Below are 14,780 nucleotides of genomic sequence, written 5' to 3'. Positions count from 1 at the left end.
GAAAGCCCAAGATCATATTAAAAATTAATTCATCATGGGCTTCCCCGGTGGCGCAGTGGTTGAGAGTCCACCTGCCGATGCAGGGGACACGGGTTCGTGCCACGGTCCGGGAAGATCCCACATGCCGCGGAACGGCTGGGCCCATGAGCCATGGCCGCTGAGCCTGCGCGTCCGGAGCCTGTGCTCCACAACAGGAGAGGCCACAACAGTGAGAGGCCCCCGTACCGCAAAAAAAAAAAAATTAATTCATCATGACCAAGTGGAGTTTATTCCAGGAATGTGCAATGGTTCAATATTAGGAAATCTGTTCATATAATCCATCATATTAATAGAGTGTCTTAGTTTGTTCTGGCTGCTATAACAAATTACCATAGACTGGGTGGCTTATAAATAACAGAAGTTCATTTCTCACAGTTCTGGAGGGTCAGAAGTCCAAGATCGTGGTGCCGGTGGATTCAGTGTCTGGTGAGAGCCGGCTTCCTGGTTCATAGACTGGCAGTCTTCTCATTGAGTCCCCACATGAAGGAAGGGGTAAGGGACCTCTCTGGGGTCTCTTTTAGAAGGGCACTCATCCTATTCATGAGGGCTCCACCCTCATGACCTGATCACCTACTGGAAGTCCCATCTCTTAATACCATCACACTGGGAGTTAGGATTTCAACATATGAATTTGGGGGGTGGGGTCACAAACATTCAGTCTATGGCATAGAGTTAGGGAGAAAAATTATGCGATCACATTCAAAGATACAGAAAACACATGTGAAAATAATTCAACACTCATTCATGTTAAAGAACACTTCTCAATAAAAAAGGAATTAATGGATATTTCCTAGATATCAATATGATACACACACACACACACCACTTACATCACAAAGCCACTATCTTACTTGCTGGAGAAATGAAAGGATGCCAATTATCTCCATTATTGAGGATTTTGTTAGAAATATTAGCTACTGTGATGGACAAGAGAATGCAATTAGAAATTTAAAAACTGGAAAGGAAAAGGTAAAGTGTTCTCTAATGTACATGGTATGATTAAGTATCTAGACAATCCAAAGAAACAATGGGAGAATTACAACAGAATAAGAGAATTCCCCACCCCATCCCTATTCTGCTCCTATCGTGGACTTGCATGTGTTTTTGGAACTTCCAGTCACTCAAGTTCAAGCCATGATGTCATAATAATAATATTAATTTCACTTGTGCTTTCACAATCTCCTTTCCACCATATTTTGCACACACCCCTATCTAAGCAATTGCTAAATCATAGATTTTTGACTCTGAAATGTCCCTATCGTTCTTTTTTTTGTCCCTTTGTGGTCAACATCAGACGCTTACTCTCTACATGTAACTTATAAATGGCTGTCTGTTCAGTGATGCCACTCTTGTTTAACATGTAACTTCTTGTGATATAAGATCCTAACTCCTTGGCCAGGTTTTCTACAAAAGGCCCTTAATATACCTTTCCAGACTCTTTTCCACCTAATGCTTTATACATACATTGTTCAGCTGGACCACTCTGCTGGGTATCTCTTACATAAACCCATACTTGCAGTCCCGTATCTTTTAGAATACTCTCTTTGGACATCAACACCTGTAACAACAAGCAGCCCTTCTCTAAGTCATCCTATAATAAGAATACCTAATTGTTTTGTTTATGCACTGTGCTAAGTATTCAATAAATCGTTGCTTTATTGAATAACCTCTGGCTGCCTGGAAGATAAAAATTTAGGGTTTTAACTCAACTAAGGATCTCTCCTTAGTTTATAGTTTATCCATTTTTCATTACTTGGCTTTGCTCCAGTTTAGCAGGGACTTTGCCTTATTAGTCCTGTACTCTCAAAGCCTAGAACTCTACCTGGAACAGTAGGCACTTAGTAATAATTCTAACTGCATGGCTGTATGAAAACTGAGTGATTAATGAATAATGCAAAGAAGCAAGGGCTCAACGATAGACAACGTAAGCCAGCATCAGGATCATACCATCACTTTCTGGTTTGCAGGTATCTCAGGTGTTCGTAAACTCTTCTGGCTTACGGACAGAGAATTTAAAAAAAAAATAATTTCAGCGGATTACTGGGCCCTCTGAATCCCATTTTTATAAGTACGAAAAAGCCTCGTTGCAAAAGGAACAAAGGTGTTGGCAGACGGTATATTTAAGCTCAGGGATTGGCACTGTATGAACCCTACGGCCCCTAAGGGCCATTATGTATTGAGGGCTTGCTAATGTTAAATTGTAAGTTTATGTATTTTATAGTACATATCTTCTTTATATATGATACATATTAAATATTTTATGTAAATAAAACTTAAATTATACTTCGTGAGACATAGCGATTCCACAGCCACCACCGCCTTTGATCCTAAGGACCTAGTGAGGTCATCCTTTCAGCTCCCCAATACACCTTGTTAAATGGACTATTTAAACTGGGTAGCAGCATCCTTATCGGCTAACACAGCGTTAGCGGCCGCTGTAAGGCAAAGCATTAATAGGAACTGGTCTAAGGTTGGGCGTGGAAAGTAAAGTAAAGGCTCCCACGCCCTCCGAAAAAGCCGAAGTTCTAACTTTGACCAGGTTTGACAAAGGGGAAGACTCGGCGCTTTCTAAAGCTCTGTTTCCAAACGCGACACGTCAGGACACAAACCAAACTACCTGGCCCCGCTGCCGGTTTAAAGTGCAAATCGACGGAACCTAAGCACCCAGAAAGCCGCAGCGCCAGAGCACCTGCCGTAAGGGCGGGGAAGGGATGGTGGGCGAGCCGCGGGCCGAACGACGGGAAGCCAGCGCCCAGGAGGCGGGCCTTCCGCGGCGAAGCCCCGCCCCTCCCTTGCTGGTCGCTGATTGGTGGCGGCGCCAGGCCGCGCGAGGAGGGGCGGGCCCCCGCGCGGCTCCGGCTCTCCGGTTCGGCGCTTCCCGCCCGCTGGTGGGTGTGTCCAGGCGGCGGGAGCGCGCGCGCTCGCTCTCGTCCGGGGACCGGAAAGGAGGCGGGGCCGCGGCAGCGCGCCCCACTCCCCCCACCCCGGAACGCTCGGCGCAGGCGGCGCGGCTCGCAGAGAGGTGGACCGCGGCCGGAACGGGGTGCCGGGTGTGCGTGGGGAGCGGGTTTCGGGGCGTCGGCCGCGATGAACACGGTGCTGTCGCGGGCGAACTCGCTGTTCGCCTTCTCGCTGAGCGTGATGGCGGCGCTCACCTTCGGCTGCTTCATCACCACCGCCTTCAAAGACCGGAGCGTCCCGGTGCGGCTGCACGTCTCGAGGATCATGCTGTGAGTACGGCCGGGGTCGGGCGGCGGGGCCGGGGGCGCCGAGGCCGGGCTGCCGCGCGAACCCCCTCCCCTCCCCGCCTCCCCGAGCGGCCTTCGCCCCCGGGCGGATCCATTGGGGGCTCTCCCTCGACTCCCACCCTCCGCCGCACCTTCCCGGGCTTGCTCTTAAATGTTCGTTTCGAGCGTTGCTCGGGTCGCTGCCTCCGCTTCCTTCCTGTGCCTCACTTCCCTCGCCCGCGCCCGGCCAATAAGGGAGCACCACACCAGCCCAGCGGCCAGCCCGGCCGCACCCCCGCCGGCGCGGGGATCGGGGTCCCGGGCGCTCCCGGCCCGACTCGCCCCCCGACAGCCCCTCCGCGGGGTCCGTCCCCCTCGTCCCGCCGCCGAAGGTACCCGCGGCGCCTGCGAAGTTGGCAAGAGAGGTTTGGATGCCCGGGGAGGAGTCGGCCTCCCAGCGCTCCCAGGCGGCGTGCTTTTAATTTTATTTGTGAAGGGCTAGCCGCTTGAATAAATCTGCGAAAATGCCCGAAGTAGAATTTTGAAATGACATTGTCCTTTCGTTAATGCCCATTTTTTATGCTGATTTTTATTCTCTGGCACTTTCTTCGATTCGTAGCTTTTTTCCCCCCTGGTTCTCGTATCCTTCTTATCTGTGCCATCTTCCAACGAAAGCTCCCTCGTCTTCAACCTTAGTTTTATTTCTAAGTCACAAACGCCAACAAGCCAGTCATCTAATGGCTATTCCCCACTTATTTTTTTTTTTCCTCCCTGCATTGATGTTTGTTAGGTACTCTTTTTTAGATTCCGGTAGACTCAGGCTGGACATCACGAGCGCTGTCTGCTCTGGGAGGGCTTAGAAGAGGGTGGCTCATGGTACACACTGAACGGCTGTTAGCTACTGTGAACCTTGAGCAAGCTTCCTACCTTCCTGGGTCTTCATTTCCTTTTGTCTGAAGTGGAAGTAATACCCAACTCGTAGGCCTGTTGTGAGGATTGAGATAATTGTCAAAAACACATAGTGGCCCTGACCCGGACGCATACGTAGTACGTGCTCAGTGAATAGTAGTTGTTCATTTAATCTTGGTTTCCATACCACCTTGCAGTCAAATGTAATTTTCTTCTACCCAGTCTACCAAATCACTTGACATCGAGTATTTCCACATTCTATGAGCACTTTTTTTCTCCCCCTGGGTTTTGTTAGGGGTTCTTTGAAGGTAAATGAAAATAGCTGAAGACCTACTTCTATAGTGGATTAGAATGTTTCTATTGTCACACTTACCAGTTTCTCTGATTTTTACTTTTTTCTTTGTGGGATACAGCTAGACCCTGTCTTTCACGTATGTAAGGAATTTTGTGAGTTTTGTATGCTGTTATGTATGAAGGATGGTGAAACTATTATCTTTATTTCTAGAAAAAATGTAGAAGACTTCACTGGACCTAGAGAAAGAAGTGATCTGGGATTCATTACATTTGATATAACTGCTGATATCCTTTTTAGCAAATATTTCATCGCTCTTTCTCTAGTATTACAATGATATACATATTTAGTGATTTGGGGGACAGTAAGTATGTTTATCCATTGAATCAGTCAGACCTTGGAAATTTCTATGCCTATGTTTTCATCAGTATAGTCGTGTTAATACCTCCTCGTTCAACCTTGAGAAAACTTGTATTTATAGATTGATGAGTTATTATTGTGTGAACACACTTTAAATTCGTCACAGAAACATTAAATAGATCTAAAGCTATAAGAGAGTTTGAATCTGTATTTAGGAAAGAAGATAAAATTAGATCATTTAAATTAAAGACGGAAGAATGTAACCACTACTCAGCCTACTTAGATGTAACGTTTCATGTACAATCCCCAAGAATATGTCCATGTTTTGTGATAGCAGAGAGAAACATATGTTGAAAAAGTGAATTGCATCTGCTGTGATTCAGAAGGTCATTGTCAAATGATTATTGGTAAACCATATTAGCATTATCGTTCTTCTTATAAGTACTTTTATAATAAGAGTCAGAGAAATCGTAACAATTAAAAGAGTTATTTAAAATGGACGTGATTTAAATATTTTCTCTTTATTTTGAACTTCCACCTTTTGACACCTCTGGTCACTGGGCCAGTTTAATCTTCTCTTAGGGTCTTAGATTACTATCTTGGCAGCATTGTTACCTGCCACTTCTGGGATCTCATCTGCCTTTTTAAGACCCCAGGATTAAAGTTGGTTATGGAGATTGAACTGTTTGAACTTGCGTAAAGCAACTATCTGAACAGTGGAAGCAGATTATCTACCTGTGGAGTTTACCTGACAAGTCTCTTTACTAGACTGGAATTATTTTTAACTTGAGTTTTTTAGAAATAAATTACTAGGTTTAGAAGTAGACTAGGAATTAGTTCTGTAGGCACTTTTTTAGGAAATAGAGTACACCATCAGAAAAGTCCTGTGTTAAACTTTTGCTTTTAAGTCTTCATCTCTTAAAAAAAAAAAAATCTAAGCTAGTGAGAGAGAGTTTGGAGCTAGTGTGAAAGTAGGAACTTTGTGTATGTGGGCAATTATAGTGAAATTTAATTTCATCATTTGTAGTTTAGATTTTCTTAATATGGCTGCTAAAACTTGAAATTGTACCTGTTTTTATAGAGAGATATTTAAGGCTTCTGAATTCCAAAATAGTGATTCTTAGTGGATACACATATCTAAGAGTGGAATGTCATGAACATGTAGCTGTTAGTATATAAACGGATATAATAAAATGACTTAACCATTTACATATGATGCTTAATGAAATCCAAACATTAACTCAGTTCATTTCTCAGTGACACACCAGTCTTGTAATTAATCCTGGTGAGTTTTTTTCACTCGGGTGCAAACTAATGAAACCAGATTGGTATTCAGCTGTGTACTCTTACTAAAGCACTTCATGGGTTGAGACATTTTGATCTCTACTGGCATATGTCCAAAAATAATATGTACAATTTACCGTACTTGGTTTAATTACTTGAGCCTAGTTCACTTTTGCTTAACATTAAGTTATATTGTGGTGATTGGTTATACTCAGAACTCCAGTGGAATCATATGTGCTTGAAATACTAAGTCCTCTTTCTTTTAGACTTAGTGGGTTGATTTTACAGAAAACGAAATTTTGTATTTCTCGGTTAAGTTTGTATTAATTGAAGTATCTCAGGTAGTAATGCTTAGAGGAGCAGGGCAGGATACTGATAATCTCACTGATATTTTTTGACTTTGGAATGAGCTGGATTTTACAGTATATCATCTTCTATATATTTTTATTAAATTAGAGGCTCAGTATGTTTCTGGGCCACCTCTCCTTTTTTTTTTTTTAATTTTAGTATCAGTATTGCTATGAATAATTAATTTAAGAATAACTAAAATCTGTTTTAAAGTTGTATGCTGCTTTATGATTTATATATCCCTTAATTTATATACATCTAGAAAATATATTTGATTGGAATGTTAAGCAGTTGTTTCTTTATTTATCAGCCGAATATTCAACAAAAAATAATGTAAGTATATGTATAGAAGTATTTTCATAGATATTTAAAACCTCATTCTTTAGAAAAGAATATAAATTTTATATATTCGAAATATCTGACCTGAGTAATTTAGTAAATATCACAAGCCCATGGAAAGGTGACTCTACTAAGAAAACTTCATCTCCTTTGGTAGCTTCTGTCTTTCTTGTTTTTCTGTCTGCTTCTACAGCCCCCCTGCATTGTGGTTCCCGAGAGTGGGGTGCAAGCAAGGTAATGCCTAGATATATAAGGAAAACAATTAAGAGCTACTATTTCTTTTCTTATGGATCTAAGAAGAGTTGCCAGATTTTCAGTTTGTTCAGCGTTTTACTTGGCGTTAGGATGCAGTGGCAAGTTGCAGGCTCCTCGTGTGCCACGCCGGAAGCCAAAAGTCCATTTATGTATTTCTCAATTTAAAGTAAGAGGGAAAAGATGTGAAATTTTACTGATACTCTGTGGACTGACACTGATACTCTACTGGGTCCTTAAGTCACACGCCTCCTAAAACACGCACCTTCTCTGGAGGAAGAGGGGGAATTCTGTAGGGCAAGCGGTCAGCCTGCTGCATACATGTGTCCGTTCACTTTCAGCATTTTGCAAAGTTGTGCAATGTGTACCCAATTAAGTAGATTATATCATCTAGTTTTAAATAAACTAATCCTCACAAATGGAAAAATGGTTAAAAAATTCTTTCAAAGAAATTAGAGATTGAAGAGAATGCTAACGGTCCAGACACGTGTGAGCGACAGGAAAATGGCCGAGCTGACAGCCACGTTAAAGGATTAAAAAAAAAAATCAAAGAGATCTAATAAATAGTTGGCTGAGAACAATTTAGCATTAGTCAAGAAGCCTATTTGAAATGCACATTTACATTCACTATCAATAATAATATATCTAACGATAATAGTAATGTGTATCATGTACGTAATTTGTAAATAAAGATGCGTAGTTTGGGTTCAAAATAATTCATTATCAAAAATCTTTGGAGACTGTTTGCAGTGATAAGCTCCAACAGGATGTTGCTGAACTATGGGTTATGAGGAAATGAGGCGGTCGAATTACTCCTCAGCTAAGTCTTCTTTAAGCTAAGATACTCTCTCCACAGCTACCATTAGAGATAGACGGCAAGATACTTGAATCAGTGAAATTTGTAACTTGTGCTTACAACTCTGTTACCCAGATATGTAATCAAAAACTGTAAAGATAACTAATTTGTGAATCGTCTCTTAGATTATTTTAAAATCCATCTAAATATTTATATTTTTCCTCTTTTAATACGTGATGTGAGCTGTTCTGATAGTCTTTTATTAAGCCATATATCTACAATTAATTTATATTGAGAAATACATTACTTTGTTTTGAGTTGTACAGGACTCATCAGTTTGAGCACTTAAAGTAGTCTTTTTAATCTTAAATTAGAGTTGATTAGAAGTTTTATAATTAAAAGCTATTAAACTGTTAGATTAAAACCTATTATAACATTATTAAAACTATTAGTTTGTGACTGAAATTTATTAGTCCAGTCTGATTTAGAGCTTTTGTTGAAGATAAGAGTAAGGGTTAAAATACTTATATAGCATATTGATAAAACAGAAATCTTCTTAGGTCCTAAAAGTGTAAGGTGAATGATTCTGGTATGTGCATTAACTCCGAAAGGTGAAATCTGTGGAATCAAAATGCTTCTATGTTGTTTTTACCTGAGTTACCCTTATGTTTTGTTACCAGCATAGCCTGAGGTAATTCGTAGTGAAGAGATGAGTCTACTTCTGTATTGTATTTGAACTGTATATTCATTTTCAAGGGATGACAAATGAATCAACTTTATTTGTTGATTGGTTTGATTAGTTAACTGGAATCATTAGCACTTCAATTCTTTGTATATTTATTTTGAGCACATCTCTTACGGAGGATACTTTGTTGGGCAGTAAGAATATTGGGTTGAATAAGTTTTGATCCCTGCCCTTGAGAATCAACAAAGCGTTAAACAGAAAAAGCTGCTCTTTAGATAAGAGTGACAGCTGTAAGCACAAGTATTCTACAAGTTTCAGCAAATGATCCAAATAAATACGTCACCTTCTTGGTGATGGAGACACCTGAGCAGATTCATCACCCTGATTTACTCCAGCGTGGCCAGTAAGTTAATACAGTTTGGAATTTGACAGATCACTGCTTTGGTGAATGAATAAATATACATAAAAAGTCATTTTACTTTGGCATATCTTTGATTCTGTGTTCTTCAGTCTTGATGTTTCTGTTTAATGTTGGAGGGTTTAAGGTGAAGATTTGAACCCCTTTTTAGAACTTAACTGCTCCACATTTCTTTTTAGTTAATGCTGAGCAGTTGGCCTCACAAGCTAATGGATGGTAGCTTCATAAGAACACATTTCTTGGCATTTAGAAGTGGTTACAAATGTGCTTTTTCTCCATTTCGTAACTCTAATTTTCCAAACGAAACTGGCTTATGATATGTCAAAGCAGTGGCTTAAAAGAATTGTCTGACTTCTAGGATTTTGCCAGTAAAACAATAATGTGCCTATGTTTCCTTAAAGGAAAAAAAAAAACCTAAAAAGTCTTCATTTCTTTAGTGATGCCTTGATAATTTAAAAACCTTGGAGATATATAAATTTTCGTGAGATAATCTAGCAGCAGTGACCTGTATTAGCAGTGTGATCTACAGGGATTAGTTCTCTCTGTTTCCCTGGCACCATGTAGTGTCCACAGGGTTGGAGGGTCTCAGAAGTTTTACAGGGAAAAGTGATTTAAAAGAATGCTTCCCTTCTAGGGCTTCTAGTGCCTTCTGTTTCTCCTAGGGCCTCACTCTGGAGAGCACGTAAGTCTAAAACCTTGCATTAAACTTTGAGGGCTCTAAATAATACAGTTGCCTTGGCGAAAGGGGTGATTTCCTTTAGGGAAGTATCTTTCTTTTGTCCAGAAGTTTCACTCCTGTGTCTATCTACTTGTTACCATTTTGTCTGCTTTAAGATTTTAGCAGTTCCCTCAAAGTTGGATTCATTCATATAAATTAAACTCTTCGCTTAACATACTTCTGAAGTGACAGAGATGCTATATCTGTTGAATTATCTAATTAATTTTTATTTTAATGTAGGCTCTGAACCAGGTTGTTCTGTGGGACAAGATTGTTCTGAGAGGTGATAATCCAAAGCTGCTGCTGAAAGATATGAAAACAAAGTATTTTTTCTTTGACGATGGAAATGGTCTCAAGTGAGCAATTCTTTGTCATTTTTTACGTGTGATGTTACATGAAGGGGAGAGAAAGACGTGATGTGTTTTTATTGTAAAGAAAAACAGCTAAAAAGAAAAGTTGAGAAAGAAAAGTATTTATACAGATGTGAACTGGAAGATGGGGTAGAAATAGTACCGTGCAAACCCAGGTCTAAAAAAGTGCCCAGTTCTCTCGCATTATGGGAACTGTAATGGTGAGACGAGGAGGGCCTGGGGCTTCTGCCCTTAAGGGTACAGGGAGCCTGGGCTGCTGGCCCGGGAGTGGGACTGTCGTCAAAGGGCTCCTTCGGGGGTGTCAGAGGAGCCTGCCTGGGAACCTGAACGAGGAAGCCGCGTGTTGGTCTAGGAGTTGATGCTGAAGTTTCTAGTTGCGGTTCACTTAATCTCTCTGAACCTCAGCTTCCTTTTATACAAAATGAAGGAATTAGAACGATTGATCTTTTGGGTCAGTTTTAGCTCTTAAGCTCTGCGGGTCAACTTTGGAAAGGATTTTAGGGGAGAGCTATTTTAACCAAACCTGGTTTTGCAGATGAAAAGTTTCCAGCCCTGAGAGAGTTTGATTGATTCAGGTTTGCCCATCTGGATAATGATAGAATTAGGTTTCAAATCATCGTCTCCTGATTTCTAGCTCAAATCTCTCTGTTTTCTGTGTTTTACTCATTTAAGCGTTTTGGTTGATGGCTCGAATAACTGTGACTTAAGTGACTTGAGGAGGGTCATTATGGGGGACCTGCAGTGAGAATGCTGCTGTTTCCCAGCATCATCTCGGATCTCAAACGACTTGAGAAGAACTTGTGTGTAGATTAGAATTCCAATTAGGAATAGCTGGTTAAAAATAAAGTATTTGATACCTCAGTGCTTGAATTAAAATGTTTTTATTGAACTACAAATGTTTCTGCTGACATCTGTTTATTATATCTTTTTATAGGGGAAACAGGAATGTCACTTTAACCCTATCTTGGAACGTTGTACCAAATGCTGGAATTCTACCTCTTGTGACAGGATCAGGACATGTATCTGTCCCATTTCCAGATACATATGAAATAACGAAGAGTTATTAAATTATTCTGAATTTGAAACAGCATATTTTTGTACCTAATGAATTGTATCTTGTTTATCTCTTCCCTTGCATCTTTATTTGTTTTGGGTTGTTAACTTTTTTTTTTTTGGTGTAAGAATGAACATCAAAAGGCATATTTGAAGGGAAAGGTTAATGTACTACTTAATTTTCCAAACAAAAACAAACAAAGGCCATCAGAGTGGAGTATTATAAGAATAAGACAGCCACATGAGAAGGATTTGTGAAATATTTATATTTGAAGTATTCCCTGTATTTCCATGATTCTTTATGGAATATGAAGTGAGCATGAAGGGTAGTTACAACTTTCAGGTGCCTGTGGAGTTATAAGAACTCTATTTATGCCTTGCATTTATGCAAGTTCACATTGGATGTGATTTAGAAGCAGACATTCTCTATTACCTCTTTTAGGGTATGTCTGAATACTGGAAAAATTAATACAATTGTTGGTGAGAAGCCTGGTTTACAAAATAGCGAAAAGTGATGAATTTTATTCCGTTTGTCTTAGGAATGCCCACAATGCTTGTTTTTCTGACAGGTGACTAGCAACTTCCTCCACTAAAGACTAAATACCTCTTTATATGCTGTAAATCATTCTAAAATCATTTTAAAGTCTCTTAACCAAATGTGTGTCTTTCAGTGCTTTCTCTAAAAAAGTTCCTTGGTATTATATCTTTGTGTGATTCTTTTTTTTTTTTTTTTAACATTGCCATTGAACGTTGAAAATGTTTGCATGGTTTATCTAGTGAGCATGCCTAGTGCCACGGAGTGGTAATTATTTAATTATTTTTCTAGGTCCACATTTGAATAATTATTGGGGGTAATAGTAATCGATATGTGTTGGTGTGCATTTCCATTCACAGGCGCTCATATATTTTACTGTATGTGATCCTCAGTAATCTAATGAGGTAAGTAGTGCAAATGTTAGCTCTTTGCAGATAAAGAAACAGACCCAGAAGTTTGTGGAATTGCTTCAAGGTTATTACATAGCTAGCAAGGAAGGGTGTTAACCCTTGAACTCAGATCTGATTCTTTAAGCATATCCTTTTTTTATACCTCCGATTACAGACTAGTCAAAATTCACTTATATAATTTTTATTATATTTTTTATTACCCTGGATGCCCTTTCTATTACCTAGAAGAGATTTCCTATCCTGTGTGGAAATGACTAATTTTCAAGTTGCCAACAATTTATATAGAGGTTAATATCTCACTCATTCTCTGCAGAAGTTAATTATACTCATGTTAAAAGTATAAGAATCCAAATGTATGTAAAAATTATTTAGAGCTTGATTATATGATCATATTTAACATGATTCTTTTCTACAGTGGGCAAATAAGCGTCCTCAAGGGAAGCAACTGCAAATCAGTCCCCCTAAGAGCAAGACCACACACGTAGGTGCGTCATCAGCAGTAACCAAAAAGGGCTAATATCTTCTAAGAGTAGCTTACATTAGTGGCTTAACATTTGTTATACTTATTTCATATGAAATACATCTCCGTTTAATTGCATTGGTTGGAACAGCTCTTACCTGTAAGGGTGTGTGTTCTGTGAAGGTTAGTTGAAGGTCAGAAGTACAGTATCATGAATGCTAGACTGGGTTTGGATCCCAGCTTTTTCATTAAACTTTTCAGGGTCTCCGTTTCTTTATCTGTAAAATGCCAGAGTTGGACTAGTTAGCTTAAATAGTAGTTCTTTTATACCACACACGTCTGTAAAATTTGTTGGATCCGTTTGGCAGAGAGATTGAACAGAAAAGCACCTCAGTAATGTGACGGCAGCCAGATGATTGAAAGACAAGTCAACACATAATTCATATTGATCTGACTTTACTTCTGTTAGATTTTACACCTAGAAGATTTAACTTCTTACATAGTTTGTACAAACTTAAAATCTGTCGGCATCAAAGCTTAAAAGTTGGGTGTGTTCTCCTTGAGGCGGGTACACGTAAGAAGCCTGCAGCCTTAGCCAGACCCGGGGCTGGTTTAGGTGTTCATGGGCCTCTGCATGCGTGGATCTGTGTTTGCTAGAGATGAATGTGGAAATTTACTCCAGTTCCTGTTCAGTCCAAGCCCACCCACTTTTTGGAGTTCAGTGAGAAAGGGGAGTAGAAAGGCCCCCTAGCACAATGGATGCGTTTGCTTTTACTCACTAGCTAAGGGAAGCTGCTCAGGACAAGAATGCGCCAACACGGGAATAAGAAACCTCCCTCTCAGGAACTCACTTTTGGGTATGCACAGATTTGTAAGTTCACTGTAATTCTGCACGAAGAAGATGGACCTGTATTCAGTTGATAACCATATCATCAACCTCAGCGTCAGTGTTTTCAAGAAGTCTTAGAAAGTCTCCATAAAGACCCAAGGCTTCACACTTTTTTTGTTTTTGTTTTTGCGGTACGCGGGCCTCTCACTGCTGTGGCCTCTTCCGTTGTGGAGCACAGGCTCCGGACGCGCAGGCTCAGTGGCCATGGCTCACGGGCCCAGCCGCTCCGCAGCACGTGGGATCTTCCCGGACCGGGGCACGAACCCGTGTCCCCTGCATCGTCAGGCGGACTCTCAACCACTGCGCCACCAGGGAAGCCCCCGGCTTTACACTTTTAATTAGAAACATCGGAGCCCAGGGATGATCCTAGGAAGAGAATAAGTGCAAGACACTCATCTAAAGTAATTATGTTTAGAAATGAGTTAATTTTAAGATGTTGTGCTTACATGCTCCTTTTCTCTAGCAGTTTAACCTAGACAAGCAGCTGTATCAGTGATTCTATTCCCCCAGTTGATTACATTTGGTTCCTTTATGCTGAAAGGAAGATAACAGAAAACTTCAGAAATTCCTTATGGTGTAATAGGAAAAGGGGGTTATTTTGAGCTTCTGATTTTGGAAGTATTTTACAGCTCTTTGGTGGGTCTGGCAACTAAGAGATAGGCTTGAAGGCCGCAAGGAACGTTTGTTCACTGTTCTATCTAAAGCTTAATGAGCTAAAGCTTTGGGTCTTTGGGGGTATAGGTTAACGGAGGTGTTATTTTATAATGCTTTGACTTGACCTGAAATGAGTTTATGGGGGGGAAAAAACCATAAGCTGTGAATTTTGGTAGTAAACGTGTCCATTTCAGATGCTTCCCTTGCTTTTAGCAGGCAGTCTGTGTACCTTTTATGTGACTGCCAGTGGTTTAAAGAGATTTGTTTCAAAAAGTGGTTGCATGTTTTGATGCAATTTGGGAAACTACAAATACAGATTCATAAGAAAAAATCCATGAAAATACTGAAGATATGTTTGAGGATTTTCTTAATTGCAATAAATATTCAGCATTTTTCTAATGAAAGTGAATTTTGTTTATGAGTAAAAGTATGCATTTTACAAGGCTTTCCGATTGATGCTTGCTTTTATGTGAAGCTGCTGCACTCAGAGAAAATGGCTGAAACCAAGTCTAGTAACCTTGAGGTGGTTTTCTCCCCCCCACCCCTCTTTTTTTTTTTGGTGGGGTGGGTCAGGGGAGGTCAATCACACCTAAAAGATCTTCTCCAGAGACTGCACTCCTATACTAGACTGTAAGCTCTCCGAGGGCAGTCTTGTGGGTTTATCTTTGTATCTTGCCCAGCGCCTAGCAGAGTGCTTTGCACATAACAGGTGCCCAATAAATGCTGATGGTGAACGAAGTC

General features: G+C 40.4%; 2 protein-coding genes across 4 annotated transcripts in view; one reads left to right on the top strand and one right to left on the bottom strand.

Moving 5' to 3' along the window:
• ASB5 (ankyrin repeat and SOCS box containing 5) overlaps positions 1 to 3,410 on the bottom strand; it is an 83,590-nt gene extending 80,180 nt beyond the window's left edge. Inside the window, exon 1 of one of the 3 annotated variants that reach the window (XM_060291470.2) lies at positions 3,195 to 3,410. Coding sequence is in view for 1 of the 3 variants with exons in the window: in XM_030829992.3 (XP_030685852.2) it covers positions 413 to 489 (77 nt within the window). In the remaining 2 variants the exon portion in view is untranslated. Of the gene's footprint in view, positions 1 to 412; positions 649 to 2,656; positions 2,797 to 3,194 lie in introns of those variants that run through there. The other 2 variants (XM_060291471.2, XM_030829992.3) reach the window with 2 other exon arrangements.
• On the top strand, positions 2,984 to 14,773 carry SPCS3 (signal peptidase complex subunit 3). The gene is made up of 5 exons (XM_060291473.1): positions 2,984 to 3,269; positions 4,681 to 4,756; positions 6,718 to 6,792; positions 9,908 to 10,023; positions 10,973 to 14,773. Exons 1-5 carry the CDS (start codon positions 3,127 to 3,129, stop codon positions 11,103 to 11,105), a joined length of 543 nt encoding a protein of 180 aa, XP_060147456.1. The 5' UTR covers positions 2,984 to 3,126; the 3' UTR covers positions 11,106 to 14,773.
• The last annotated feature ends 7 nt before the right edge of the window (positions 14,774 to 14,780 follow it).

This window comes from Globicephala melas, chromosome 21, assembly GCF_963455315.2.
Source record: "Globicephala melas chromosome 21, mGloMel1.2, whole genome shotgun sequence".
Taxonomy (NCBI): domain Eukaryota; kingdom Metazoa; phylum Chordata; class Mammalia; order Artiodactyla; family Delphinidae; genus Globicephala; species Globicephala melas.
This window is presented reverse-complemented; position numbering and strand designations above follow the sequence as displayed.

Bases quoted from the DNA above. Each gene is read 5' to 3' on its own strand.
- SPCS3 (XM_060291473.1), top strand. From the start codon at position 3,127: ATGAACACGGTGCTGTCGCGGGCGAACTCGCTGTTCGCCTTCTCGCTG. The intron at 3,270-4,680 runs GTGAGTACGGCC...CTTTATTTCTAG, and splicing joins CACGTCTCGAGGATCATGCT to AAAAAATGTAGAAGACTTCA. The intron at 4,757-6,717 runs ATCCTTTTTAGC...ATTTATATACAT, and splicing joins CATTTGATATAACTGCTGAT to CTAGAAAATATATTTGATTG.